This window comes from Leucoraja erinacea, chromosome 2 (genome assembly GCF_028641065.1).
Source record: "Leucoraja erinacea ecotype New England chromosome 2, Leri_hhj_1, whole genome shotgun sequence".
Lineage (NCBI taxonomy): Eukaryota > Metazoa > Chordata > Chondrichthyes > Rajiformes > Rajidae > Leucoraja > Leucoraja erinaceus.
Window position 1 is genome coordinate 59,340,969 of NC_073378.1, and position 27,981 is coordinate 59,368,949.

The following is a 27,981-nucleotide window of genomic DNA, read 5'->3' on the forward strand; positions in this document are numbered from 1 at the left end:
GCCTTCCATCGAAAATGCTCAAAGCCAAATACAACTAACACAATAACATATGTCTTTGTGATAATAAAAAGATGAAGACTTGAAAATTGCAGGCAGGAGAATTTCTGGATGTTGCAAGCTTTACCTGAAGCATTGATGAGTGAAGAACCTATTGACTGAGCAGCTCGAGGAATTCTTCTCTGAGGTCTTCCTGCTGATAACTGCTCTTCGGGAACAGGAAAGGGGAATGGACCCTTTAAAGTAGTCATTCTTCCTATTCTGTTTGTTACGTTGGTTAGGGAGGTATGAATTGGAGTAACAGGGAAAGTTGAAACTGTAGTGGTGCTGGTAACATTACCAGAATTATTTTGACCAAATGGACCAATCCAAGTTCCGTGAGTGCCTTTGATTTTGTGACTGGCTGTGGATTGAATGCTGGAGTGAATAGTTGCTGTCACTGATGTTTGTGTGCTGGTAGTCGCTTCAAGTGCAGGAGAATCGTTAACCACAATGGGGCCATGCAAATTTGACTGCAGGCTGTCCACCACCAGTCTGCAGAAGGGAACTATAAAACAAACACACAATATATTTAAATGTTTTTGCCTGACATCAGGGAAAGATCAATGGATTAATCTTAAATTACTGAATTAGATTTTTTTTGGAAAAATCATGATTAGTTTATCTTCACTTTTATTTAGAATGTCAGCATTACATTTGCTGATATACTTAGCAATAAAAAACAAATCACCTGTCATCCACTGATATCATCACGTCATTGACTAAATTGCTATTCACTTGATTACAGAAATATTCATTAAATTTGTTTTTAGAATTCTAGTGTTTTGAAGATAGTGGAGTTCTGGAACACTTTAGGTGACTGACCTTCAAAACGTTCTGTCTCTGTTGAATTCACAAGGAATAACTTCCAAGAATATGAGAGATTCACAGTTTCTGTGCATTCCTCACACACAGCTTTGAGAGAAAATGCATCATTCCAATTGACTGAATTATTCACACAGTCAACACAAAAGAGTTTTACCAGCCTGTAAAAAGTATCGTGGGTTACAAAGATCACAGATATTAGTCAGCAGTAAAATATAATTTAAACAAGGTAACTGAGAAATCTCTCATCAACTTGCAGCAGTCTCATATTGACCATAGCTTATTTAAGACAGATTTTCCTTATACCCAGTTGTGCATCTATATTTGTTCAATGATTGTACATGTTGCTGAGTCAGCATTTACTGCTATCCTCTGAATTCCCTTGAACTGCCTGGCTTCCCAGACCATTTCAGCAGGCATTTAAGAGTCAACAGATTGTGTATCTGGATCACATATTGAACAGAAAATGTCATTCCCCACAGTCAGTTTGTGACAATCTGATGGTTTCAAATTCTCCATTAATAAATCATTTTTTAAATTTCAGATTTAATTTAATTCTTTAATTTAAATTTCCCATCATCATGATGGATTTTGAATTTACACCTGGATCGTAGTCAATGCCCTGCGGTATTAGTTCAGCAAATTAAACTGTTCAATTTTATTTAAGTGTTTTCAAATAAATTGGATTGTAAGGATTAAGAGCATCTTGATCCTGAATAGCAGGTTGCAAAATGAAGAACCAGAAATTAGATTCTAATTCGATAATTTTAACAGATCAATTGGTTAGAGGAGTATATGTGTTGAGCCACAGGAGATGGGTCAGGTGTTAAATGAATAATTCAGATCTGTATTTACTAAGAAGTTAGTCATGGAATCAAAAGAATTGGGGGAATTGAGTGGTGATAGTCAGCACAGATGTGTGTATTGTCAAACACATCTCAGAACTTGACAGTTTTTTCGAAGAGGTCACCAAAGGGATTGCCAAAGGTGGTTGAGGTCTGTATGGACTTTAGCAAGACTTTTGACAGGATCACATATGGTTGGCTAGTCCAGAAGGTTAGATCACATGGGTGAGCCAGGATCCAGGATTCAAAATTGTATTGCAGAAAGGAGTCACAGGGTGGTAGTGGAGAGTTGTTTTCCTGAATGTAGGCTGCTGCTATCTCCAGCAAAGATCTTCATTGAGGCTTCTGCAATCTCCTTGCTGTAGTTTCATAACTCGCAAAGTCACATTTTACATTGAGACGGATCCTAGTATTTCATTTGTTTGATCGTTTTTGCATAATTTGTTATATTTTGGAAAATTAACTTTACCACAGGGAGGCAAACAGAAAGCTCAGTTATTTTTGATCTTGACAGAGATTACTCATGTTTTTAAGTCAACCATTAATTGATGGCTAAGTTGAAGGTCAGATATGCACATGGTATAAATCAGTAACATGTCGTAAGTATTATAAATTGATCCTAGTGTGCAGGATAATGTTAGTGTACGGGGTGATCGCAGGTCGAAGGGCCTGTTTCTGCACTCTATCTCTAAAGTCTAAAGTAAAATATTGTGCAAACTTTTTTTGTGTGTTGGGACCACACTCTGCAGCCTGTTAGTCAACAAATACCGTCTCCCACTGGGCTCCCACGGATTTTTTTGGTGATTTGTTTCAAATCACTAGATAGCGAGAGGGTGAGACATAACCTCCCAAATCGTAGATACATTTCGATATGCTTAAGGTGCTTTGGCAGGCATTTTCCCAACAATATTTGGAACACTATGATGTTTGAGAACTTGCCTTAAGTGATCTTCTTTCTTAACTGTTATAAACAGAAGCGCTTCTGAAGAATTTCTGTTATCACTGCTGACTGTTAACTTGAAAATAAACTGGTCAATGTCAGCTTTTAAGGTCGACAGTGGGACCTTGATTATACTGGAAGTTGTGTCCAAAGTTTTGTTCAGGTTATGTCTGAAACAAGGGATATCCAAGCTACTCACTGTTTCACAGGACCAGAAAAACCTGTGAAGAGTTGACAGAGGTAAAATAAATTTAATATATACAACAGAATAAATTACAATTTAAAAATTAACTTTTACAAACCATTAAGTTACCTGATAAAAAAGAATTGCGTGAGAAATTCGTTTTAATTGCTAGTGTTAAAGCATAGCTAGGGCATTGGCTGCTGATTGTACTCAGCTACGTACATTCAGTTCCAGTAACTTTACTGGAAATTCATGTCTGAGATACAAGTATGACACTCTCAACTTCAAACGCTAATGAAGAAAAACAAATTTCTCCTGTTAAGTTTAATTATTTCTAGATATTTTCAAAGGGGAAGAAGAAATGTTCAAGGGGAAGAAGGTAAATGTGCAATTCCAAATTGAGTGCTGGAAGGGAGACGGTCAAATCATGGGTAATGAAGCGAATGGGATGGGCTTTCCCGAGATTGAAATGGCACTGATTTCTTCAACAAGAAGCTAAATGGATACATACATACTTTCCGATCTCCGAGTCGCTCATTCCCCTTTTATTCTCCCCCCCCCCCTTCCACAAATGCCTCCCTCTGGTTTTACATTTCACCTCATCTGACACCCTTTGTCACCTTTGCACTTCTAGTCTTTGTCACCTACTCCACCCATTTGACATAATTTACAGACACAAAATGCTTGAGTTACTCAGCGGAACAGGCAGCATCCCTGGAGAGAAGGAATGGTTGACATTTCAGGTCGAGACCCTTCTTCACCCTGAGTGGCAGGGGAGAGGGAGTCTGGAGATATTGAAGGGTAACGTGTGAAAACGACAGATCAAAGCAGATGAAGATAAAGAAATGTAGAATGGTTCATTGTTAGGTGAGGGGAAGGTGACCACGTGGAATACAATCAGTAATATTTAATAAGGAGGACAGTAGAACAAGTCGGAGAACTAGGATGGTCAAGGGACGGAGAGGGAAAGCAAGTGCTACTTGAAGTTAGAGAAATAAATATACATACCGTTGCGTTGTAAGTTACCCAAGCAAAATACACCTATCATTTGTCAGTCATTGTCCCTCCACCGACTCCCTTTTCCAACTTTCTCCCCACTATTACAATCAGTTTGAAAAAGGATTCCGACCCAAAACGTCATCTGTCCATTCTGACCACTGATGTTGCCGGACCTGCTGAGTTCCTCCAGCACCTTGTGTTTTACTCAAGGAGTGAAATTGTGGGAAAAGTGGACAAAGTTTTATCGATAAGTGGAGAGGGGAAGACGAGGCCGGTACACAAGATTCACTTTCTGTGACATTGGAAGATGCATGCAAACTTTCTTTGCCACATAGTGTAAAGCTGCATCTTCCATACAGAAAGAATTTGTCTGTCAACTTTTAACTAAACAATGTTGCAACATATGCATCGAGCAGTTAATCAAGTGCTACAAAATTTAAAAGGGACACACGTCTAATAATATATAGACACAAGGAAATGCAGATGCTGATTTACAAAAAAACTCAGAAGTGCAGGGGTAATTCAGCGTGTCAGGCAGCCTCTCTGGAGAACATGGATAGATGACGTTTCTGGTCGGGACCCATCTTCACACCGATTGCAGTTGAGGGGAAGAAAGCTGGAAGAGAGATGGGGTGGGACAAAGCTTGGCAAGTGATAGGTAGATAAAGGTGCATTCAGATGGAGCACAGAGACAAGGGGGGGAGGGGGGGGGGGGTCACAATCAGTACATGAGATGCTGCTCGTCCAGTTTGCATGTGGCCTTGCTCTGTTAAAGGAGGAGGCCAAGGATAGAAAGGTCAGAATGGGAATTGGAATTGGAGTTAAGATGGTTATCAATGAGGAGAACTAACTGGTCTTGGTGGATTGAGCACAAATGTTCAGCAAAATAGTCACGTACTCTATGATCGATCTCACCGATGTAAAGGAAGCCACATTACACCTGTTGAGACAGTGGTTCTGTCTTTTAAAGTGGCCTTTAAATCATTTTCATCCTCGTTGAATGTGCAATAAATGCCACTCAACATTGCCGATTTCATGTCCTTGTTGTAGGATTCTACGTCTTTCCTGTTCTCCTGGGCTGACTCTTACATTCCTTTCTATACTAACGGTTTGCTTTCCATGGAGACTTGCACTGCCATGCATTTGCTCAACCCAGTTGCAGCAATAGCACGCATACAACTTGAATGGCCTTTCAGAGGCCATTTAGATATCATAACATCTCTCATAGAGTCATATGTCATAGAGTGATACAATGTAGAAACAGGCCCTTCAGCCCAACTTGCCCACATCGGCCAACATGTCCATGCTACACTCTCACAAAGCCTCTCGGCTTTCTCATCCAGAGATCCGCAGACTTTCTAGCATTGACTCTGATGCCACGCCTACATCACTTGACCATGAGGAAAACCCTATAACTATTAGCATCTTATATGACCTGAACCAAACATGCAATTTTATACTTCATTTAAAATGACGTTAAGTTTCAAATTTCATATGCTGCCCATCACCAAAACCAACTCTTTCAATCACCTCAACATCATTCAACCTCGACTGCGTGATCCTTAGCTGAATGTTTTTTCCACAAATCCTATTTATTTTCCATACTGAGATCTTTTTGTGTTAAATGTATTTTCTAAGTGCAGGTATTTGCTGTTTTTTCTGCACGACTGGTTCTTGAGCCTTGCTCCAATTATGACTCACCTTAGGTCTGAAGTGCCTGGGTAATCTGGATCATATGATTCTGATCCATTCAAACTGATGATGGATTGATGCTTGTTACTTATGAAGAGGTGTGTGCCACCTGAAATCACACTCACTGGCGGAGTAGCAAGGATTGCAACACTTACAGTGTAGTTATTGTAAACCACACTGCCAACAATTTGAACCTGCATTTGGAAAGTAATTTTAAGAGCATTGGTGAGCTGTAAATTGCACAATAAAGTCTACTCATCTGCAAAATTGATAAGATTTTGGAGTATTTTTTTTCCATTACTATTTTAACATATTCTTACTGGTAACATAAATGATAAATGGAGCAATAAATGTTTGAGAAATTTGAGTTGGAAATAAAAGAAAAAAATAAAATACCCCACATTACTACTATTTTGTAGTCAAATCATAATTTCAGTAAATATTAACAAAACTAAATTCAAATTCCCTTTTATTATTTTTATTTCTGGAGTTAACTCAGAATGAATACATTCAGTGTAGGACTGAAAGAATACCATGTTGTCTAATCCTCATCTTCAAATGAGATATTAAACCACACCTTAAGTGCTGCACACCTAAATCATCTACTTTTGAAGGGTCACATTTATGCTGTAGGTAAAGTAGCTCCCATTTTACATGTAGCAGAATTAAATGAGGAAGTAGTAATGCCTGGGTACAGATGTGTGCTTCACTATAAATCTGAAATCATGATCTTCATATTTTAAAATATCTCCTGGATTTTATCGACCAATTATTCAAAACATTTCAATAACATTGGTATCGTTTTCCAGACCAAGTAACATCCTATTTTCCTCTTATAAAAAATTATTTTGAAACAGCTACTATTAAATTAGAAGTTTTGTCATGATACCACAATCATATTATGTTTTCAAACATTTCTTACCCTGGCAATTGCAAGGTAGATTCCATAATTCAATAGATATCCTGGAATAATTATAAGTTGTTTATTAACATCAACCTGTGCCAGTGTGACCAGCGAACCATCTTGTTCAAAGAAGGACCAACTGTATTGTATACCTCTTGAGATATTACAGACAAACTCACTCTCAAATGTAACCCCAAGGTTGAAGGACTGGTATCTTCTAACCTGCAAGAAAGTGGATGCTTTTACCATAACATTTCAGAAAATTAATAGGTTCATGACAATTTATTTAAGTTATTGAATGTGATGTGAGCCACATAGAGGTCACAGATTATACTTTCCTTTCCTAACCTATAATCTACATAATGAGCAGATAATCTTATTCTTAAAATATTCCAATGTAGAAAACTGTTTGAGCTATTAACAGTGAATAGTAGAAAGCTTATTACTCCAGGTCTACTGAAGTGAATGAGTTATCTCTTAGTGGATGGATGTTCAACAGGTAGTCAATTGATACTGACGGGTATGTACACCACCTCACTTCCTGAAATCAATAACTAGCTCCTTCGTCTTTCTAATATTGTGGGGGAGATTGTTGTCTTGATGCCATGTTACTCTCTCTTTCTGTATTGCATCTTGTCATTGTTTGAGATCCGGCCTTCTATAGTGGCGTCAACTGCAAACTGGTAAATTTAGTTAGAACAGAATTTGGCTGCATAGTTGTCAGTGTACAGGGGAGTAAAGGGCTGAGAATGCATCCTTACAGAGCACCGCCGTTGCTCATTTAACCAAAGGTTAAATTCCTCATTCTCACATGTAGTTCATTCTTCTTTATCATGACTTCTTCTTTGTTTTACCTCAGTACTGCATTCTATCTTGATTATTCATATAAAAACACAGAAACTATGAGTGGGACCAGAACATTTGACCCTTCGAACCTATTCTGCCATTCAAAATGATTGCGATTTATCTTAATCTTAATCCCTAATCTTAGACTGTGACCCCTAGTCCTGAAAGCTCTGACTGTGAGGAAGATCCTTGTTTCATCAAATTTGTTTCTGTCATATTGCATGGAAACAGACCCTTCAGCCTGACATACTCATCTGACCAAGCTGCCCCACCTACAGTAGTCACACCTGCTTGTATTATGCTTCAACCACCTCCTCTGGTAGCTCATTCCATATACCCACACCCTCTGTGTGAAGAGATTGCCCCTTAGATTCCTTTTAAAACGTTCCCCTCTCACCTTAAACCTTTGGTTCTTGATTCCCCTACTCTGGGTAAAAGACTCATTTTATCTCCTTGACCTATTCCCCTCATACACCTCATACACCTCTATAAGATCAGCCCTCAACCACCTGTACTCCAGGGAATAAAGTCCCAGCCTGCTGGAATTTTGTAGGATTCCATGACATTTGCCTCTCAGTTTTCTGAACTCCCTCCATAGCAACACATCCTTCCTTAGATAAGAATCCTAAGACTGCACACAGCATTCAAGGTCTTGTCTCACTGAGCCCTGTACAATTATCTAATTAAGCCGTAATGGGAAAGTAACAGACGGATAATATAGGAGTAAAAGACTTTAATTCTAATCTCCTCAAGAGGATATCATAGCGCACCGTACCTCTATTTTAGATGGGCCATAGGTTTTCACTGGAGGAGGCTGACAATTCTCAGAAATAACAAAGAGCTGGCCAGAGATTACAGCTGAGCTCACATTGTTAAAGATGACGACTTCAACTGTAAATTCTCCTTCACTGTAAACAAAAACAATTCATAATGGAAATATTAATTTCAACCACAGAGCATCCATTTCTGCAATGAAGCTCGCACATGGCAGATTACTTGAAAAGGCAGCTTTTCAGCATATGATGTAATTACTAGATTATTCTGTATTAGAGAGGAACAAGAATCAGAATTTTAAATATTAGACTCCTTGATTTGATTTCTACATACAGGAGGTACAAAGTTAATAATGCATATTATATGACTTTCTCTGCAACCACAGCTGAAACTCACAACGGCTTTGGGCTTCTAAATGTTATTTAGTTTAGCGCATTTTCAGAACTGCGTGATCAGCAGTCAAGACATTGAAATGAAAGAAACTACAATGACATCTATGAAATGTACCAGATTATTTTTCATCAAAACACAAGGAGTGGAGGATGGTTACACTTGAATATAATGACTCAGTCTCAGTCCCCAAGAGCACCTGGTCATGGAGTTTCAAAGGTCTTGGAATGGTCTACTATACCTGATTTGTGTTGGGATTAATCTGTTTCTCTGTTCCAAGTCCCTGAATCATGTGTTTTAAGCCACTGTCATTAAATTAGAATATTTCCTGATGCTGTACATGCCAGACCTCAACAAAGTAAACAGTCATTGCTACTCTGTAATAATGTTGTCCTAATTTCAAGAGAGAGTTAGATTTAGCTCTTAGGGCTAAAGGAATCAAGGGATATGGGGAAAAAGCAGGAACAGGATACTGATTTTACTTCGGAGTCCCGCTCAGCACGCATGCGCGACATTGCGTTCAGCAGTGCAACAGTGGCCGCATCGGGAGTCCGGCGCTCCCGCTACGGGGTGAAAGAACGGACCATCAGGTAAGCTCTGAGTTCGGGTTTTCTTTCACAGGAGGAGCCTTCTGCTTGTTTGACAAGTTGGTCAACACATTTTGGCAATGGTTGGTCGAAAGACATATTTGGCTAACAGCAACTTACCTGCCAGGTAAGCTAAATACAGTGGCAGACACCAGGTCACGTAAATTTAATGACAACATCGAATGGATGTTAAACCCCCAAAAATTTGCAAAAGTTATCAAGCAATATGGCACGCCAGATATCGATTTATTTGCATCTAGGCTAAATCACCAGGTACCTATGTATGTCGCTTGGGAACCAGACCCTGAGGCAGCAGCGGTAGATGCGTTCGCGCTGGATTGGGGAAATTCTTCTTCTATGCATTTCCTCCCTTCTGCCTCATCATTCGGGGACTACGCACAATACAAATGGACTCTGCTTCAGGTATTTTGATAGTACCCGACTGGCCTATGCAGCCATGGCTCCCAATACTCCATGACATGGTTGTTGAAACTCCGATGGTATTCCTCAGTGACCCAGAGTTATTAACACCCAGTATCGGGCACAAGCCACCCGTGCCATGAAAAAAATCAAACTCCTGGGTTGCAGATGCTACACTAACCACTTCTGGGACTGGGATTATCAGAACAAACCGTCGACTCCATGTCAGCATCCCTCCGAACATCCACTAAAAAACAACACTTGTCCAGCATCAAAAAATGGGAGAAGTACTGCTTGGATACAGGGACCACCTACTCAACCGCTACAGTTACCAACGTACTGGAATTCCTGGCGAACCTTCACCACGATGAAGGACTCAGCTACAGGGCCATCAACACAGCTAGAAATGCCCTGTCTGTCTATTTAAAAACAGCTCCAGGACAACAGGTCATGGGGTCCCACCCGCTGGTGGTCAAACTAATGAAGGGAATTTACAACTCTAACCCCCTAGACCAAGGTACACCCATATATGGGATGTCAGTGTGGTCCTGACATACCTCAGGGGATGGCCACCAGCCAGATCCCTCAACCTGGAACAATCTATGCTCAAAACACTCACGTTGATGGCACTTGTATCTGCACAGAGGGTCCAGTCACTACACCTATTGCGACTGGACAGCATGCTCACAGCTCCAGACCAGATCTCTGTCGTTATCCAGGGACTGATCAAACAGAGCAGACCAGGACACCTAATCCAGTCGTGGAATTCCGGGCTTACCCGCCAGAACTAAGGTTATGTGCCATGACCCACCTACGGTCCTACATAGACACAACCAAAAATATTCAAGGGAGATGAAATGCCTTGTGGGTCAGTCATAAAAAACCTTATGGTCGGGTGACGAGCCAAACCATTTCGAGATGGCTCAAGCAGGTGCTAAAAGCTGCTGGGATAAACACTAACATGTACAAATCTCACTCCACCAGGGCAGCATCCACGTCGACGGCCAAAAGAATGGACGTGCCTATAGACTACATCCTGGCTACAGCAGGATGGTTGGGGGAAAGACCGTTCAGAAATTTTATAATAAGCCGTTGGCAAAACCTGCTTTATTTGCAGAAGTTTTTTTTACAGACTGCAAATATTTAATTTAAGCCCAGGGGAGCAATTTAATTTCCTTGTTGTTATTGTTAAAAAATACCATTGTGTTTTTCTACAAACAGATTCTTTGGTTGATTACGATAACACACTTCCTTCCTCAAGGACTTTGGCAGTGTATGAAGTAATAACTGTTACACGGTTTGAAATCACAGAGCTTTGAAGTCTTCACGTAGTCACTCACGTGACTCCAAAGTAAAATAGTAAGATTAAACGAGAACTTACCAGTTTGAAGTTTGATCTGTATTTTATGAGGAGGTACGATGAGGGATTACGTGCCCTCCGCTCCCACCCTCAATAATATGGGTCAAACTGATAACTGATGTCTCCTTTTTTTTACTATGTTTATTTCAATAACTGTGTCTATCTGTGATTCCACACCGCTGCTTTGAAGTATGCCGCGCATGTGTGCTGAGCGGGCTCTTCACGTAATCCTTCATCGTAACTCCTCATAAAATACAGATCAAACTTCAAACTGGTAAGTTCTCGTTTAATCTTACTATTTTAGATGGTCAGCCATGATCACATTGAATGGCGTTGCTGGCTCGAAGGGCCAAATGGCCTACTCCTGCACTTATTTTTTTTCTGTTTCTTATTAGGATCTTCTTCATACATCAAATAAATAAGCATTTTGATGGCGAGCTAGATCGGAAGTCATAACCTATGCTAATTGGATTTTGCATGATGTCCACTCATGCAGCATCAACAGGAATAACCAGCTGGAGATTGAGTGCAAAAACATTATCCCAACCTTTAACAATCTGAGACAAAGTCAGTCAATTGTCCAATTGATATCGCTCTGCAAAATACATTTGCCAGTTAAGATACAGGATTATAAATTTGAAAATCACAAGCAGTTACAAAATCATGAGAGGAATAGTTCGGGTGGATGCACAGTCTCCTGCCCAGAGTGGAGAACCAGACGCATAGGTTTTAAGGTGAAGTTGGAAAGATTTTATAAGAATCTGAGGGGTAAATTTTTCACGCAAAGGGTGGTGGGTTTATGGAACGAGCTGCCGGAAGAGGTAATTGAGACAGGGACTATCGAAACTTTTATGAAGCAATTAGACAGGTATATAGATATGACAGGGTTAGAGGGATATGGGGCAAATGCAGGTGAATGAAGATGGGACATGTTGGTCGGTGTGGGCAAGTTGGGGTGAATGGTCCGTTTCCACCCTGTGTGATTCTAAAGGGCCTGTCCCACTTAGGCGATTTTTTAGGCGACTGCCGGCGACTGTCATAGTCGTAGCAGGTCACCGAAAAACCGGCAACGGGACACCCCTACGACAAAGTCTGCGGCAAACTACCACCTAGTCGACATCAAGCTACGGCAAGCTACCGACAACCGGCAACCCAATTGTCGCAACTTAGGACGTCCACTTACGACCACATCTACAGCAACCTACGACCACACATGCGACAACCTACGACAACTGAAGTCAACCTACGTTCACCCGTAGTGACCAGCTCTGACAAGCTACGACCCTGTCGGTGACAACTGAAGACAATTCAGTTGCGAGTACCTGTCGCCAGAATGACGTAGGATAGAATCGCCAATGGAATGCACCAAAGTCAGCACCGGCGACAACCTACGATACCACCTACGTCAGGAGAAGTCAAGCTATGCTCATTGGCGTCAAACCCACTGTCGCCGAAAATTTTTGAACATGTTGAAAATCCTGTGGCGACCAGAAAGACACTACAACTCTTTGGGCGACTGAGGAGACTACTCATGACCATATAGGCAACACTCCGGTGACCATGTGGCAACAGCCTAGTCGCCTGTAGTCACCTAAAAAATCGCCTAAGTAGGAGAGGCCCTTAACTTTAAGTAATTGCCTTCAATGGTAAAAAGTAAAACTTGAACAAAATATATTTTGACATATTTATCAACACTGTGCATTAAGGTTTGTGTTAAGAACATGAGCGCACGTTAGGTTTTTGGCCTAATCTCAGAATCTGCGTACCTATCATAACGGTGATACTCCCTCCTGCTTCCAGTTCTCACGGTACCATCACCAAAATTCCACAAGTATGAGAGTTTGGTCCCGTAGTTAATGCGTACTTCCACAGCAACACTGGAGTTTAAGAGAACTGAGGTAAGATCTTGATTGTTTATTCTAAGTCTGTTTGGTTCAACTGCTTGCTGCAGCTCTATCGGATAGATGTTTGACGTGAATGAACTAATCTGGTTCGATGCATTCACTATCACGTTGTACCTGCAAAGCAAAAACATCTTCAGTTACATTTAACTAAACACATCCAGTACATCTTCTTGGTGAACATATTATGTTTATTTGGTGATAATATGATTTTATTTGTGTAAATTGGTTCTAATGTAGCATCTAGAAAGTTATAGGTTTTAGGCTACCAGGTTTATGGATTGACAGCTTCTTGAGCTCGGCCCAAAACTGCAGCATTTCATCATCTTTGCTACCAATTCCACCCCTTTGTTTTGTCTTCACATGGTCCATCACTAATTCACTTGCTCTTCGAACCCTCCATTTCTTCATATTTGCACGATGTAACAATGTGGTGGATTAATATCTACCTCATGCCTACATGTCCCTCTGGCATCTACCTAGATTGTGCTACAACTACCTATTTTCATCTCAATAAGACACCCGACTCATCACCACCTTACCAACCAGTTTATAGGATGCTTACAGCAGAAACTCTCATCCGTATAATTGATGCCTCCGTTCTTGATTAATCAAATTCACTTTTCATTTTACTGTTTAAACTTGATATAATCCCAAATGTTCCCATCCTTATACCGAATCTCTGTACTTGTTAATGTACACTGCTTTGCATAAAACTGCATTCATATTTTAAGATTGTTTTGAAATAATTCCATGGCGTCATCCTTCCATTTTTCTATAATCTCATCCATCCTCATGAATCAGTTATTAAAGATGGGATAGCAGCACATTTGGAAAGTGGTGAAATCATTGGACAAAGTCAGCATGGATTTATGAAAGGTAAATCATGTCTGACGAATCTTATAGAATTTTTCGAGGATGTAACTAGTAGAGTGGATAAGGGAGAACCAGTGGATGTGTTATATCTGGACTTTCAGAAGGCTTTCGACAAGGTCCCGCATAAGAGATTAGTATACAAACTAAAAGCACACGGTATTGGGGGTTCAGTATTGATGTGGATAGAGAACTGGCTGGCAGACAGGAAGCAAAGAGTAGGAGTAAACGGGTCCTTTTCACAATGGCAGATAGTGACTAGTGGGGTATCGCAAGGCTCAGTGCTGGAACCCCAGCTATTTACGATATATATTAATGATTTGGACGAGGGAATTGAATGCAACATCTCCAAGTTTGCGGATGACACGAAGCTGGGGGGCAGTGTTAGCTGTGAGGATGATGCTAGGAGGCTGTAAGGTGACTTGGATAGGCTGGAGGAAAACTTTTTTCACACAGAGAGTGGTGAATCTCTGGAATTCTCTGCCACAGAAGGTAGTTGAGGCCAGTTCATTGGCTATATTTAAGAGGGAGTTAGATGTGGCCCTTGTGGCTAAAGGGATCAGGGGGTATGGAGAGAAGGCAGGTACAGGATACGGAGTTGGATGATCAGCCATGATCATATTGAATGGCGGTGCAGGCTCCAAGGGCCGAAATGGCCCACTCCTGCACCTATTTTCTATGTTTTTATGTTTCTATAACCCTGTAATCAAGTTTGGCTAATTAAATTATGTCCCCAAATGTAATTGCTCATCACTGATGAGCAAACCTTGAGGCTGCCAAGGCCCCAAGATCTTGAATTACCTTGTAAATACACTCATTCTCCCCACTGCTTTTCCTGCCTATCAACATTCTTTTAAATGTACCCTTTTGACAAGCCTATGGCAAACTGCCCTCACACTGACTGAGATGGGATGGTATCAATGTTTTATTTGGTAACGCTCCTCTGAAACATTAATTTTAAAGGTTGTGGTGATAGTACAAACTGTAGTAATGGTGATGATGTACTTGTATTGAAGGAGATACCCTGCTGCTCTTTTACTTCCTCCATTTTAATAGACTTGGTCTCCAAATACTTAGACTTACCAAGAGAACGTAACTTAATTGCACTTCCTTAAATTTAACACACACTCTAGATGCAGTTTCTTTAAGGGGAAGAGATTAATTGCTGCATATTCAACAGCTTTGTTGAACACTTCCATCCAGCCCACAAGCTGACATTTACTTTAATTTTAAATTCTTCAAATGTATCCTACTCTGACCCCACTGTGTGTGTGTGTGTGTGTGTGTGCGTGTGTGCGTGTGTGCGTGTGTGTGTGTGTGTGTGTGTGTGTGTGTGTGTGTGTGTGATATTGAAATCAATGGAAGATTTTGGCTAACCACAGAACTCACAGAGAGATATATGATGGAAGATTAATTACTAGGGTTCTTTCAACTTAAAATAGAAGATTGAGAAGGGATTTGATGGGTGCTTAAGAACGAGACGGAACCACTCTCTGGCTATTCTGATAAACAGTGTTCAGTTTCTCATTAAATCAAATAAATACATAATGTTTTTAATGCTAGTTTACCTCCCTATGCCTTAAATTAAAAAAAAGTGAAATTTAAGAGTCTGATTGAAGGCTGCAAAAAGATCAACTAGTGGATACTCTCTGAGACACAAAGAACTGCAAATGTTGGAATCTTGAGCAAAACACAAAGTGCTGGAGTGACAGCAGGTCAGGCAGCATATACACCCTGATGTTGCCTGACCCGCTGAGTTCCTCCAACACTTTCGGTTTAGTGGAAACTTACAATGTAAATAATTAATTTCCAGAATTTTTGTCAGCTTTTGTAGACAGGCTTGGCTTCCCACATGGTTTCTTAAACTCGTGCATAAAACTTTGGAAGATTTTTGCACAGACATAATATGCAGGAGAAATTCTCCAGTCTTCCGCAAAGTTTTGAACAATCAAACTGCTGCTCACAGAGCAGGTCTATCTGAGTTTGGGGGTTTTGTTTCCATCTCAGCTGAGATCAGAACACAATTTGCAATATTACCTAAATACCTAAATTTCGTAGGCACTATGTGTTGGTGCTGGTGAACAATTAAACCCCAGTAGTTCGGTACATACTTCCCTGGTGTTGAATATATTGTGGTTATGCTGCGTGATGTAGTTTTCACTGGTAGTTTGTCTCCAAAATACCAGACAAATTGCAGTGGCTCATCCTCTGCAGTTATAGCTGTGAACGTGATGTCAGAATACGTGGCATATATTGTCTTGTTTGCAAAGACAGAAACAGCTGTAAAACAAATTAAAGTTGAATCGTTAATTAATTTGTAATCCAACGCTAACAGCTATCTAACATTAATTGAACTATTGAATTTGAGGAAAATATTCATTAATATTAAATAGGTGATCAATTTGACCCAACTTCTACACATTTCCTGCAGCTGCACTAAGGTTTTTCAGCAAGTCCGATTGAATTAAAACACGTAATGTCTGAAGAAGGGTCTCGACCCGAAACATCACCAATTGATTCTCTCCAGAGATGTTACCTGTCCCACTGAGTTACTCCAACACTGTGTATATCTTTGGTTTAAACCAGCATCTGCAGTTCCTTCCAACACATCATGTGTATGTAGCCATCCTCTAGTCCCCACAGTTCCAGTCAAAATATCTTATATGAATAGGCAGCATTTTCTATAGTATCTCATTAACTATAAATTCCAATTGCCTATTTCTTTCAATAACTACTTTCTGAACATAATTGATATTGATAAGCTTTGAAGTGGACTATTTGTTGTTTGCACTGACAAATGGCCAGTCGGCATTAGTGAGGATGGTGCAGACTGCAAGCTGATTTAATGTTTGGGAATGGCTGTATATACTAAGGCGAGATCAGGATAAGAAAAGTAGATGGGTTAGACGGAATAAAATTAGCAGATTGTGTAGGGAGGTTTGGGGACTGGGGGCTCAGTCAGAGTGTTCAAAGGATTAAGAAATTGGGAGGGAGACAGGGCCTGGATTATTTAGGGGATTGGATTGGTGGTAGGTGGGGGTTTGACAGATAGAAGGTGAATAAAGGGATTTATCCCAGTTACTGGAATACAGATTGTTAGGAATGTAAGCATACAGTATATTATCCATCCCTACTTCTGGCTTGAGATGACAGTTAGAATCAATCACATATCTGTTTCAGGAGTGCACAAAGACATTGTTTGATATGGATTGGATTTGCAAGATCACTTCATACCAGGATGTGGCTGCTGTGATTTCCAGATCTATGCTTGAAACATGTCCACTTGTGCTTCTAGGATTTCCTTCCTGGCAATCAACAGCAACACAAACAGGTCCAATCCTGACACAGGGTCTTGAACCAAAAGGTCAACAGTTTCTTTCCCTCCCCACAGATACTGCTCAACCTGTTGAATTCCTCTGCAATTTGTTTTTTGTTGCTTTGAAGAAACTCTCTCAAAAAAACATTGTGCATTACTAATTCATTCTCAGAAATGAATCCCCAACAACAATATGTTGATTTTTGAAGAAGGGTCATGACCTGAAACGTTACCTATCCATGTCCTCCACAGATGCCGACTGGCCTGTTGAGTTACTCCAGTACTTTGTGTTTTACTGGTGATTTATTTGCTAACTGTCCTTTATCTGAGTGAAATTATCAATATCTATGTTTCTATGTTTCTAATATAGAGCCAAAATACAACTGAGAATGTGGTTCAAGTAGCCCAAATTAATTTTGCACAAGGCTCTTACCTTCATTCGGATAAAAAAGATTTATCCATCCTATCAACTTGGAATTCAATTGTCCATAATCAGAGCATGAGGAACCACACACATTAATCAGACCTATTCACTCACAGCCAACCTAACAATTGCTAACATCTCTAAATTAATGTTATTCAATTCACATTTGAGACAACTGAGTTATTTCATACGTTGCATTCTGTAAAGTACAGCCACAATGACGTAGGTCAAGTCCGCTCCCACTTTATTCCATGCATTTACTGTGACATTGTAGATTCCAGCCGACAAAAACTTGTGTTTAATTACAGGACCTGAAACATAAGGGGGGTCCAAACATGAATCACAATGAAAAAGCAACAGTGGAATGTTAAAAAATATTTTGCAATCTTCACACAGAAGTCCTATTGTTTTACCAACACCTCAATAGCAACAATCAAATGCCTTTTAAAGACATAGGTCATGCCCCTTCCCTTCAAACTACAAATCATCTTATGCATCACAACCAAAAACATTCTTACCTTCATCTACATATGAAGTCTGATCACCCATATTCCAACTGTATGTCACAGCAGTTCCTCTAGTCAGCTTTGCACTGAAAAGGATGATTTCGTTTTTATGAATCACACTGGAATTCATGTTAAGCACCAAGCCTTCTGGAACCATTTGTACAAAATATGCACCAAGTTCATTGGTAGAATTGTAGAACTCGTTAAAGGCCGACACTGTGATGTGGAACACACCCTCTGTCAAATCAAAGTTCAAATATGGATTATAATACATCAAATAGCAATAAGTAATGCTGCATTTATCAATATACAAATGAACAGGAAATATCTTTACAAGCAAATAATTTGCTATCACAAATTTAACTTTTCTTCTCTGGCAGGGGACATTTTCAGAGTTTGCCTCAGCTCCAAACATTCTTGCCTCTCCAACTTCTCTGAAGTCCTCAAGTTTATTATTGCCTCATACCTCTATGCCCACCACTCCTGCCAATCGGTGATTAAACCAATAAAATAGTCCTTAATAAAGTAAAAAAGCATATCATGTTAGTAAGGTAATTGAAATCTATCCCGCTTCACCCCTCTGCATCTTTCTATAGTATTTGATAAAGTTGGCCATGCTGCCTTCCTGCAGCCCCAATCCTCCACTGTCCTCAGGATTAATCTACATGAATTTCCTTCAATTCTTACCCAAATATCCAGAAAACAATCTGCAATAGCTTCTGTTGCTGGTCCCATAGTTATATCTGAATCCTCCACCAAAATGGCCATAGCCTAGCTCATATTTCTCAATTTTGTGCCACTATTTGATTAATCATCCAAATCCACATCAGATCCTATACTTGTAGCAATGTTACAAAATTTTGAGATTTTAAAAATCAAGTCTGCAATTTATCCCATCAGATAAAGCATAACAATAAGTTTAATTTGACACCAAATTCACTTTCCTATCTCAAGTATTAAAAAAGGTATGGCCATTTTCATACTCGGAAATTAGCATCTTGTTCCCTATTGATTTTCAATGGACATTACAAAAAAGCTGTGATCATAGACAGTCAAAAGCCCATTTCTTAAGGAAAGATTAACATTTTTAAATAGCCTAAGTGTCCAAAGATTATTCACCAATAATTCACAATATAACATGATTTTTATATCTAATTTACATTAATTTATAGGCCAAATGGAAGGAATTTAGTGTTCAATTGCTGTAAATAAATGCCCATTTAAATTGGCTTTCTAGTGGGTTCATGTGGAACGCGCTGGTTTAGAACGTTGACATCGCGCTGGATTAGTGCCCTCAAATGCCGAGAAAAATACTGCGGGATATAAAAAGCCCAAAATGAACTACTCGCTATAGATAACTTGATATACAGGGTTATATACATGCCCCATTTAATGAAAAAATAAGAACTTTAATTAATACCTTTAATTGTTTGCTTTATAAAACCCTGGGGCTGCGAGAGGTTGCGGAGTGAGACAGTAATTTTAAAACTATTATAACTATTATTCGAGGCCTATAAAACTAATAATACCTTTTGCGACCGGGTCTTGCAGCGATTTTTCGTTAATGATTTACTAGGCTGAACATCTGCGATTAGAACAGCCTAGTAAAAATCGCGTTTTAAACCCGCCCCCTCCAAACAGCGCCAAAATCGTGGACATGGCTTTGGGCAGATTCCCAATGACGATTCAGGTAGGTTTTGTAACATACCTAATACTTGTAGCTGATATCACAATTTTTTTTTATTTTTCACCATCTCCCACGATTCCCTGCAATGCCTCTCACTTGTCACAGTGCTGCTCCAGCATCCATTATTGGATGAACCAAACTGCTCTCCAGTTAAGAGATCGGAGTCAAAAGCCACTTTCTTCACTCCTCGATACAATTTATGAATCCATCCTTTTCCTTGGCATCTGCCCAAGGCTGAATTATAATGTTCCCACATTGATGCTGCATCTGACCCCCAATATATTCTTCCAATCCAATGTCTTCACTCATTGCAAGGAAACTGACTATCCAGGATATAAAAGAGCTAATGTGAGATCTGCAGGCTTTATTTGCCATTCCATACCGAGTGACCTGGCAGATCTAAAAAAAAAAAAATTCAGGCTTGAACATCTTTGCGCCAAAGGGCTGCAGTCTGGCAAAGTACTGACCAAGTCTGTGGGAGCACACTTTCAGATATCATGGGATTAATCACCCATGGGAAAGGTTAGAAATAAAATAGTGGAAGAGAAGTGATGGTTGTTTAAAAGCAATGCACACCCACCTCTGGTAAATCTGTGACGTCCGTTTGCAAATGTGCCATCAAAACTACTCTGTCTTCCACTGACAATAAGTAGTGGTGAACCATCTCCAAAATTAAATGAAAACTTCACATCTTCAGCAAAAGTATGAACGCTGAAGCCCAGGATTTGTGTGGTGTAGGTGCCATCTGGCTGCAGCAGAAGCTTGGCGCTATTACTACTGAAGGGGAATGAAGCTTGTAAACCCACAATTGGGGTTCTTACTTTTATCAGTCCTGGGAGCAATCGGCTGAAAGGAGTGTTGTACAGTGGACTGGAAACTATTACTTTTACATAGTAGTTGCCTCCGGCAAGTGCTTGGTAATTAATCGTGCTGATAAGATTGCCCCTGTAAGAAGAAACCAAAAATGAGTACAAGAACCAGCAGTAATCATTTGTTATGTCCAGGAAACATTAATGGACGCTGTATAACATTATTCCATATTTCATTTAGTATTTTATGGTTTTTGCTTGTTCCTTATAAAAACTATAATAATTGCACAGGAGTTAAGCTGGTGAATATTTAATTCAAATGATCTGAAGGCTACAACTCAAATCATATTAGTCTCCACCCATTTTCAGTGACTTGGACAAGGTGTAAAAAGGTTCATTTTTGATTATTTTAGCCTCTCACAGACGATTTCACAACATTATTAAATGAATCTCCTGGAAACGTTCTTCACCTGCACGAATGTCTCCCTGGAGTATGGATACTTCCAAAAATATAATCCAGTTCACAGCACTATTTAGAATTTTCACTTATTAGGGAAATGAAGAAAGGGAAACACTGTTAATGGGAAATAGGCAGATTGTTCAACAGCACCTGCATTAAAACGATCCAAACAGTGCAGAAAAATATGTGCAGATATCTCGGGTTTGATGCATAATTTACGTGCTTTTTGATTTATGCGCTGTTCAACCCATAACCCCTGTGTAAAACTTGAGGTGCCTGTACATGGAACTAGGAAACTTCAGACAAAGCAGCAAACACATCAAATTGAAATTATGATGTAAGAGACAGCAGATATAGGAATCTTGAGAAAAACACAAAGTGCTGGAGCATCTGTGGAGGGAATGGAAAAGCAACGTTTCAGGTCAGGATCCTTCCATAGACTAATTTGTGAAACAATATAAGTGATCATTTTAAAACTGCTGGCAGTAAAATGTGACCTTTTCCTCAGTTGACCAAGGACTATGCGGACACATTTAATATGGTGGTGAATTTTGTCATCGCAGTTGCCTTAGCTGATAAGTTGTTCCCAAGACATGAGTAGTGTCCATGTTATCAGAGGGAGTGTGATGCAGCAGAGGCAGATTGGTAGAGGACTTGGCTTTGCTGATCTTATGCAAGACCTATCCTTTTGTCTGGTTCAGTGAATTAGTTGGCGATGTGTTAGAGCTTGGCCTACGATTGTCCACAAATGTCAGAGTCATCGGCACTCTGCATTCATTGCTGAGGCTTGGGTAATCCTGTTTATGCAGTCACCATAGAGTAAACTGTTTCCCATTCGATCTGAAGATTAGTTTCATTTCCAGGGGAAGCATGTTAGCCCATAGGAAGCTATGGCATTGCTGGTGAAAGGTTTATGAAACGTATTGGGACAACAAAGCAGCCTGATTTACTACTGGTTTTCACTATTAAAGAAAGAGGTAGCTTGTAACTGTGAACTTAATGTAGCTTCAGTCAAGCATGTGATAACACAAGACAGGATTCAATAGAAAATTGTCAGATTGTCTCCGGGGAAGAAGTTTACTTGTGAGGAAGCAGGGAATACATGCGGTTGAGGGGAGTTTTTCATCCACATATATAAGTTGAACAGTGTGCACCAGATTAGCCAGTTCTGCTTGTCAGCGGTCAATAACTGGAGGGTGTTGAAGTGGAGGAAAATTGTGGGAATCAAGTTCACCTAAATGTAAAGCAAACATCTGGAATTCAATGCCTGAAAGATAAACTGTGGCAGAAATCTCATCATAGCTATAAAATACCTGGCAGAGTTTTTGATGTACCACAACAGCAAAAGATAAACTTTGAGAACTGGAAAGCCAGGTTAATATAATAAATATTATTTTGTTACCATGGACATATAGGGGCAAATTACCACCTTCTATGCTTTTATTACTCAGGGGCCTATAATAATTGGAAATAGTGTATAGTTTGCACACTCATAAAGATGAACAAATTAGATAAGGTAATAACAAACACAAACTACCTGCAAATAAATGACCTAGCTAATAGCAATCAATGTACAATTGGAAGGTGAAGATTCTGCTTGATGGGTCTTCAGTGTGGAAGGGCTATTGCAATCTTGTTATGTGCAAAATACTTTTGCCTATCACATTAATCAGGAAGCAAACAGTAGGAGTGAACAGATCCTTTACAGAATGGCAGGCAGTGGCGAGTGGAGTGCCGCAAGGCTCAGTGTTGGGGCCACAACTGTTTACCATATATATTAATGATTTGGAAGAGGGAATTAGGAGCAACATTAGCAAGTTTGCAGATGAGACAAAGCTGGGTGGTAGTGTGAACTGTGAAGAGGATGTTAGGAGGTTGCATGGTGACCTGGACAGGTTGAGTGAGTGGGCAGGTGCGTGGCAGATGCAGTATAATATAGATAAATGTGAGGTTATCCACTTTGGTAGCAAAAACAAGGGGGCCGATTATTATCTCAATGGGGTTAGGTTAGGTAAGGGGGAGGTACAGAGAGACCTGGGTGTCCTTGTACACCGGTCACTGAAAGTTGGCGTGCAGTTACAGCAGGCAGTGAAGAAAGCTAATGGAATGTTAGCCTTCATAACAAGAGGATTTCAGTATAGGAGTAGAGAGGTTCTTCTGCAGTTGTATAGGGCTGTGGTAAGACCACATCTGGAGTATAGCGTGCAGTTTTGGTCTCCTAATTTGAAGAAGGACATCCTTGTGATTGAGGCAGAGCAACGTAGGTTCACGAGATTGATCCCTGGGATGGTGTGAGGAAAGACTGTCATATGAGGAAAGATTGAAAAGATTAGGCTTGTATTCACTGGAGTTTAGAAGGATGAGGGGGATCTTATAGAAACATATAAAATGATAAAGGGACTGAACAAGCTAGATACAGGAAAAATGTTCCCAATTTTGGGCGAGTCCAGAACCAGGGGCCACAGTCTTAGAATAAAGGGGAGGCCATTTAAGACTAAGGTGAGAAAAAACGTTTTCACCCAGAGAGTTGTGAATATGTGGAATTCCCTGCCATAGAGGGCAGTGGAGGCCAAATCACTGGATGGATTTAAGAGAGAGCTAGATAGAGCTCTAGGGGCTGGTGGAATCAAGGGATATGGGGAGAAGGCAGGCACGGGTTATTGATTGGAGACAATCAGCCATAATCGCAATGAATGGCGGTGCTGGCTCGAAGGGCCGAATTCCCTCCTCTTGCACCTATTTTCTATGATTATGATCATTCAAAATAATTAAATGCATTGACATTGCAGTTCAAATATGAATGCAGGTACAGCATTATATAAAACAATATATACTTACTCTTGCGTAAAAGTAAAAGGATTCGAATGAGGTACTGAAATGATCCACTGGAAGGTAACCTCAGTGCCTGTTTGTACTAATGCTGTCACATTAATGTAATCTTTAAACTTGATCACTCTAGGTGAATTGAGAATCAACAGAAGACCAGTAATGGGCTCCTCAACAACAGCAACAGCTGCTGCTACTATAGTACTAATATTATTGGATACTGTGGCATTCAAAAGGTATTGACCAACAGCTTTGTACATATGTTGAAAAACAAAATTTGAGCAATGATATGGGGTCTCCAAGCAACTGGTTTGGGAATTAAGTTGCTGTGATTCAAAAAGGTTATTTGTTCTGTCGCCATAATCTATTGAAATGATGTAGTCCTGTTTGGGCTTTATTTTCAGCATGATATTACTGGCCTTGTTCAGAGCCACACGGACCACAGTAACAACGATGCTCATGATCGGATATTGAGCCACTGTGATCATGCTGGATCTGGCATGACTCACTTCATTCTGGGCCGCAACCTCCACGGTTATTAAACCAGTTGAATTTATCATCATAATTAACTGGAAGAAAAGAGTTAAAACGCTGGTTAAAATATGAAATGTACATTATAATTGCGGATGTTCCATCAAAAATGTTTAACAAACGTATACCAAAAAAAAAGAATAAAACATTTTTTTTGTTTGCCGGTAGATATAAATCCTAAACTCAGTGCAATCCCAAATAATTTACAGGTGGAATTGTGATGTAAGGTTTACCCTTGCAGTTTAATGGAAGTGCAGAATGACAAGCAGTGGAGGCTATTCAGCTCATTGATCCTGCACCACCATTTAGCATTATCTAATCTGACCATCCATTCTTGATCTCTTTAATATTAAGAAAAACTACTTCCTGCTACAAAATGTTTGCCTTTGTGGCCTTCAATTGTGGAGAATTCCACCTCACCAACATCTTGGATCTTCTGATCTCAGTTCTAAATTGTATGCATAATATTCTGCAGCTGATCCCTAATTCAGATTTTCTAGCCATTGGACATCATCTCTGCATCAAGATGCATAGAAATTCCAGATAGGATATTTGCCGAGGCTGCACTCCTACGGTAAGGCATTCTTGCTCTTGCAACTAAGCCCTCTTACAAATGAAAACCAATATTTAATTTGCTTTCCTAACTGCTTGCCGTACCGTGAATGCTTCTCTTCAGTGCCTGATGCACAAGGACATCCAGGTCTCATTACAACTTCCCTTTTCTTGAACTATTACCATTTAGATAATAATTGTTTTTTATGTTTTGTTGAACTAAAGTAGATAACACATATATCCACATTAAATTACATGTATCATTTATCTGAATTTGCTCAATTCACACTGGAACCTCCTTGCATTCACCTGACAGCTCCCCCCTCCCACTTTGTGCTATCTGCAAACCTGTAGATATTCAATTTTGTTCCCTCACCCAAATCACCGATGTATAATGTAAATATATGGGGACCAAACAATGATCATGTGATAGGAGCAGAACTAGGCCATTCAGCCCATACTCTGACATTCAATTATGGTTGATCTATCAATCCCTCCTAACCCCATTCTCCTGCCTTCTCCCCATAGCCTCTGACAACCGCACTAATCAATAATCTATCTATCTCTGCCTTAAATATATCCACTGACGGCCTGCACAGACTTCTGTGGCAAAGAATTCCACAGATTCACCACACCCTCTTCCACTAACTGTCCACCTCCCAACCTATCTTTCTGCAGATTCCCTGCTGTCTCTACACTGCCTGCCCCTCCACCTACTTTTGTATAATTTGCAAAATTGGCCACAAAGTCTTCAATCCCCTCATCCAGATCATTAATATACAAGGTGAAGAGCAGTGGCACCAGCACTGAACCCTGTGGAACTCCGCTAGTCACTGGTGGCCAACCTCCTTTTTTGCAACTCTTTGCCTTGATCCCTTTAACAGCCGGCTATTCTCCACTTATCGATCAGTATACCTAAGATAGACATAGGTATAATGATAGGCCTAAAATAGATGGTAATCCTACTTACTTTTCTTGATCATTACCCAATTTATAGTCCTGGTTAGTGTATTACTCCTAACTTGATGTGTTTTAATTTTGCACTTCAGGATGGGACTCTATCAAAAGTCTTCTGAAACCCAAAATACACCATATCTATTGCCTCTTTTATCTATTTCTAAATCTCACAAAAATGTCATTAGCATTAAGAAAAATGTCCACTTAATTCTAAAATGCTTTATCGCCACAGCTTTCGTTGATAGAGAATTCCACAGGTTCATCATCTCCTGGGTGGGATATTTCTCTTGATCTCAGTTATGAAGTTCTGATTTCTCTATTATAAACCCAGTGTTTTTGACCAATCCCATTTCAAGCATTCTCTTACAGTATTTTTTTAATGTGCCTGGTTGTATTTTGACAATGTAACATATAACGATCACTTAAGATTAGTTACATTTGGTGATTGATCTGCACTTTGCAACCTCATGGATAGCTGTCATTTGACTGAATGTTTCTGCAGATCTGAACTATTCAATGGTTACAAAGATTAAGTTGGAATCAAATATTTTGATTGCTGCATGATGATCCAAAATATAACTGCTGAGTATTGTGGGATCTTCAACAAAAACAGATTCCTTCAACCAGCAGGGAAAGTAATTTAAATATTTTTAAAATTCTGATTATTCATAGCATCCCTTTACATTATGCTCACAAAATGGTTATGAATAGAAATTCTTTACATCCAGAAATAAAGTGTTTTCTTTGTGTTGTTAAGAGAATGATGCATTTATGTTGACATATTCTTCTTTCATTATTAACACAAAACATTTACACTAAAACCGAGTACTAATAAATACAGTAATTTAAAAAAAATTAAGGGATGATCTATGTAGAAATACAAACTGTGCTTAATTTATTTATTAACACTCAGCAGAGATGAACAAATCATACTGAGGAGAGTGAGGTACTAAATTTGAATGCTGCATTCATTAATCTGGATTGCTATTTATTACAGTAGTCACAATCTCTCCATTAGATGCTCCGTCAGTAATTGCTCAATCCCACCAAACACTTTACTGATTCAGGATCAATGGCAGATTTCTTACATTTAACCTATTTCTAGCACTCCAGTATTCCTCCAGATTCCAATGACATGCCTGATCCCAGGCAGACTAGCTGCAGTTAGTCCATTGCAAGTCTTTGTGGCATCTCTGACCTGGTCCAATGCGACCTGAACACCTTAAAAGTTTCTGCCTCATCGCAAATATTAACCTTGTTCAAAGGATATCTGCCTAAATGGCAAGGTTAGGCACCCAATGAACTGAAAATCAATCTTACACCTTGATCATTCATAGTACCATGTCAGCGTTTCATAAGTACAGTTACATCATACCTGGTTTGGACCTACGACAGTATGATTCATTTTGCCGTCTGAGTAAAGCCACAGAAAGATATAGTTTGATCCACTTGTAAGTTTTGCAGTCCATTTTACAACAGAAGGCTGAAGTGGGCTATTGAAATAAAAAGATGGAGGTAGATTTAGAGAAGACAGATTGAAACAAGCAAGGCCGGTTGGAACTATCTACATCAATGGGACTTTATCAAAAGTCTTCTGATACCCCAAATACACCACATCTATTGTCTCCATTGACCAATGGAGGATAATTTCTCCCCATTTGAACAAACAGGTGACATTTCTTTATTGGCAGTAAGATTGGATGCTAAAATAATTTAGAACGGTTTGAATGCATGACAGTAGTTTCAGGAGCAGAATTCATACAAACTAATGTAGAGTACATATATAAAGCATGAAAATTTGGCCTTAGCCCCATGAAATGGATCTACGTTAATTTTATTAATTTATGGAATACGAGTATTTTCACGGCCAGCATTTAATAGCAATTGTTAATTGCCCAGTTGAAAGTGGTGATGTGCTGCTTTCTTGAATTACTACAGTTTTTCATGTAGGTGCCGCACACTCACTGTACTGGTAGGCATGAAGGTCTAAAATTTAGATTCAGCACTGGTGATCGAATGGTGATATATTTCCAACTTGCTGGGTCTAAATCCTGGAACATCATCCCATGAAATGAAACAGTCCTTGCCTCAATGGATCAATACTCAAACTGCATTGCTGCTTTCAGGCATGGATAGATATGTAATGAGAAATATCCAGCGAACACAAGAGCACAGTAATGCAGTAACTTTCATTGCTTACCTTCCGCATACAGTAACACTACCGTCCCTGGGTTCCTTAACATCAACATATGGGGGCTCATCATTGACCAAAATCAGATCAGCCATGTACACTGTGTTTTGAAATCCACAATGCTTTTCTATCGTCTGTGTGGAGTG

At 39.7% G+C, this 27,981-nt stretch overlaps 1 protein-coding gene across 1 annotated transcript in view; it reads right to left on the reverse strand.

Moving 5' to 3' along the window:
- Window positions 1-27,981, reverse strand: part of LOC129705828 (polycystic kidney disease protein 1-like 1) — a 221,641-nt gene that overhangs the window by 114,635 nt on the left and 79,025 nt on the right. The window contains 13 exon segments of the mRNA XM_055649665.1: window positions 125-544; window positions 862-1,059; window positions 2,584-2,867; window positions 5,531-5,715; window positions 6,444-6,647; window positions 8,047-8,179; window positions 12,569-12,820; window positions 15,688-15,856; window positions 17,508-17,627; window positions 17,835-18,059; window positions 20,090-20,454; window positions 23,617-24,173; window positions 27,020-27,137. Of these exon segments, the coding sequence (XP_055505640.1) occupies window positions 125-544; window positions 862-1,059; window positions 2,584-2,867; window positions 5,531-5,715; window positions 6,444-6,647; window positions 8,047-8,179; window positions 12,569-12,820; window positions 15,688-15,856; window positions 17,508-17,627; window positions 17,835-18,059; window positions 20,090-20,454; window positions 23,617-24,173; window positions 27,020-27,137 (3,230 nt within the window).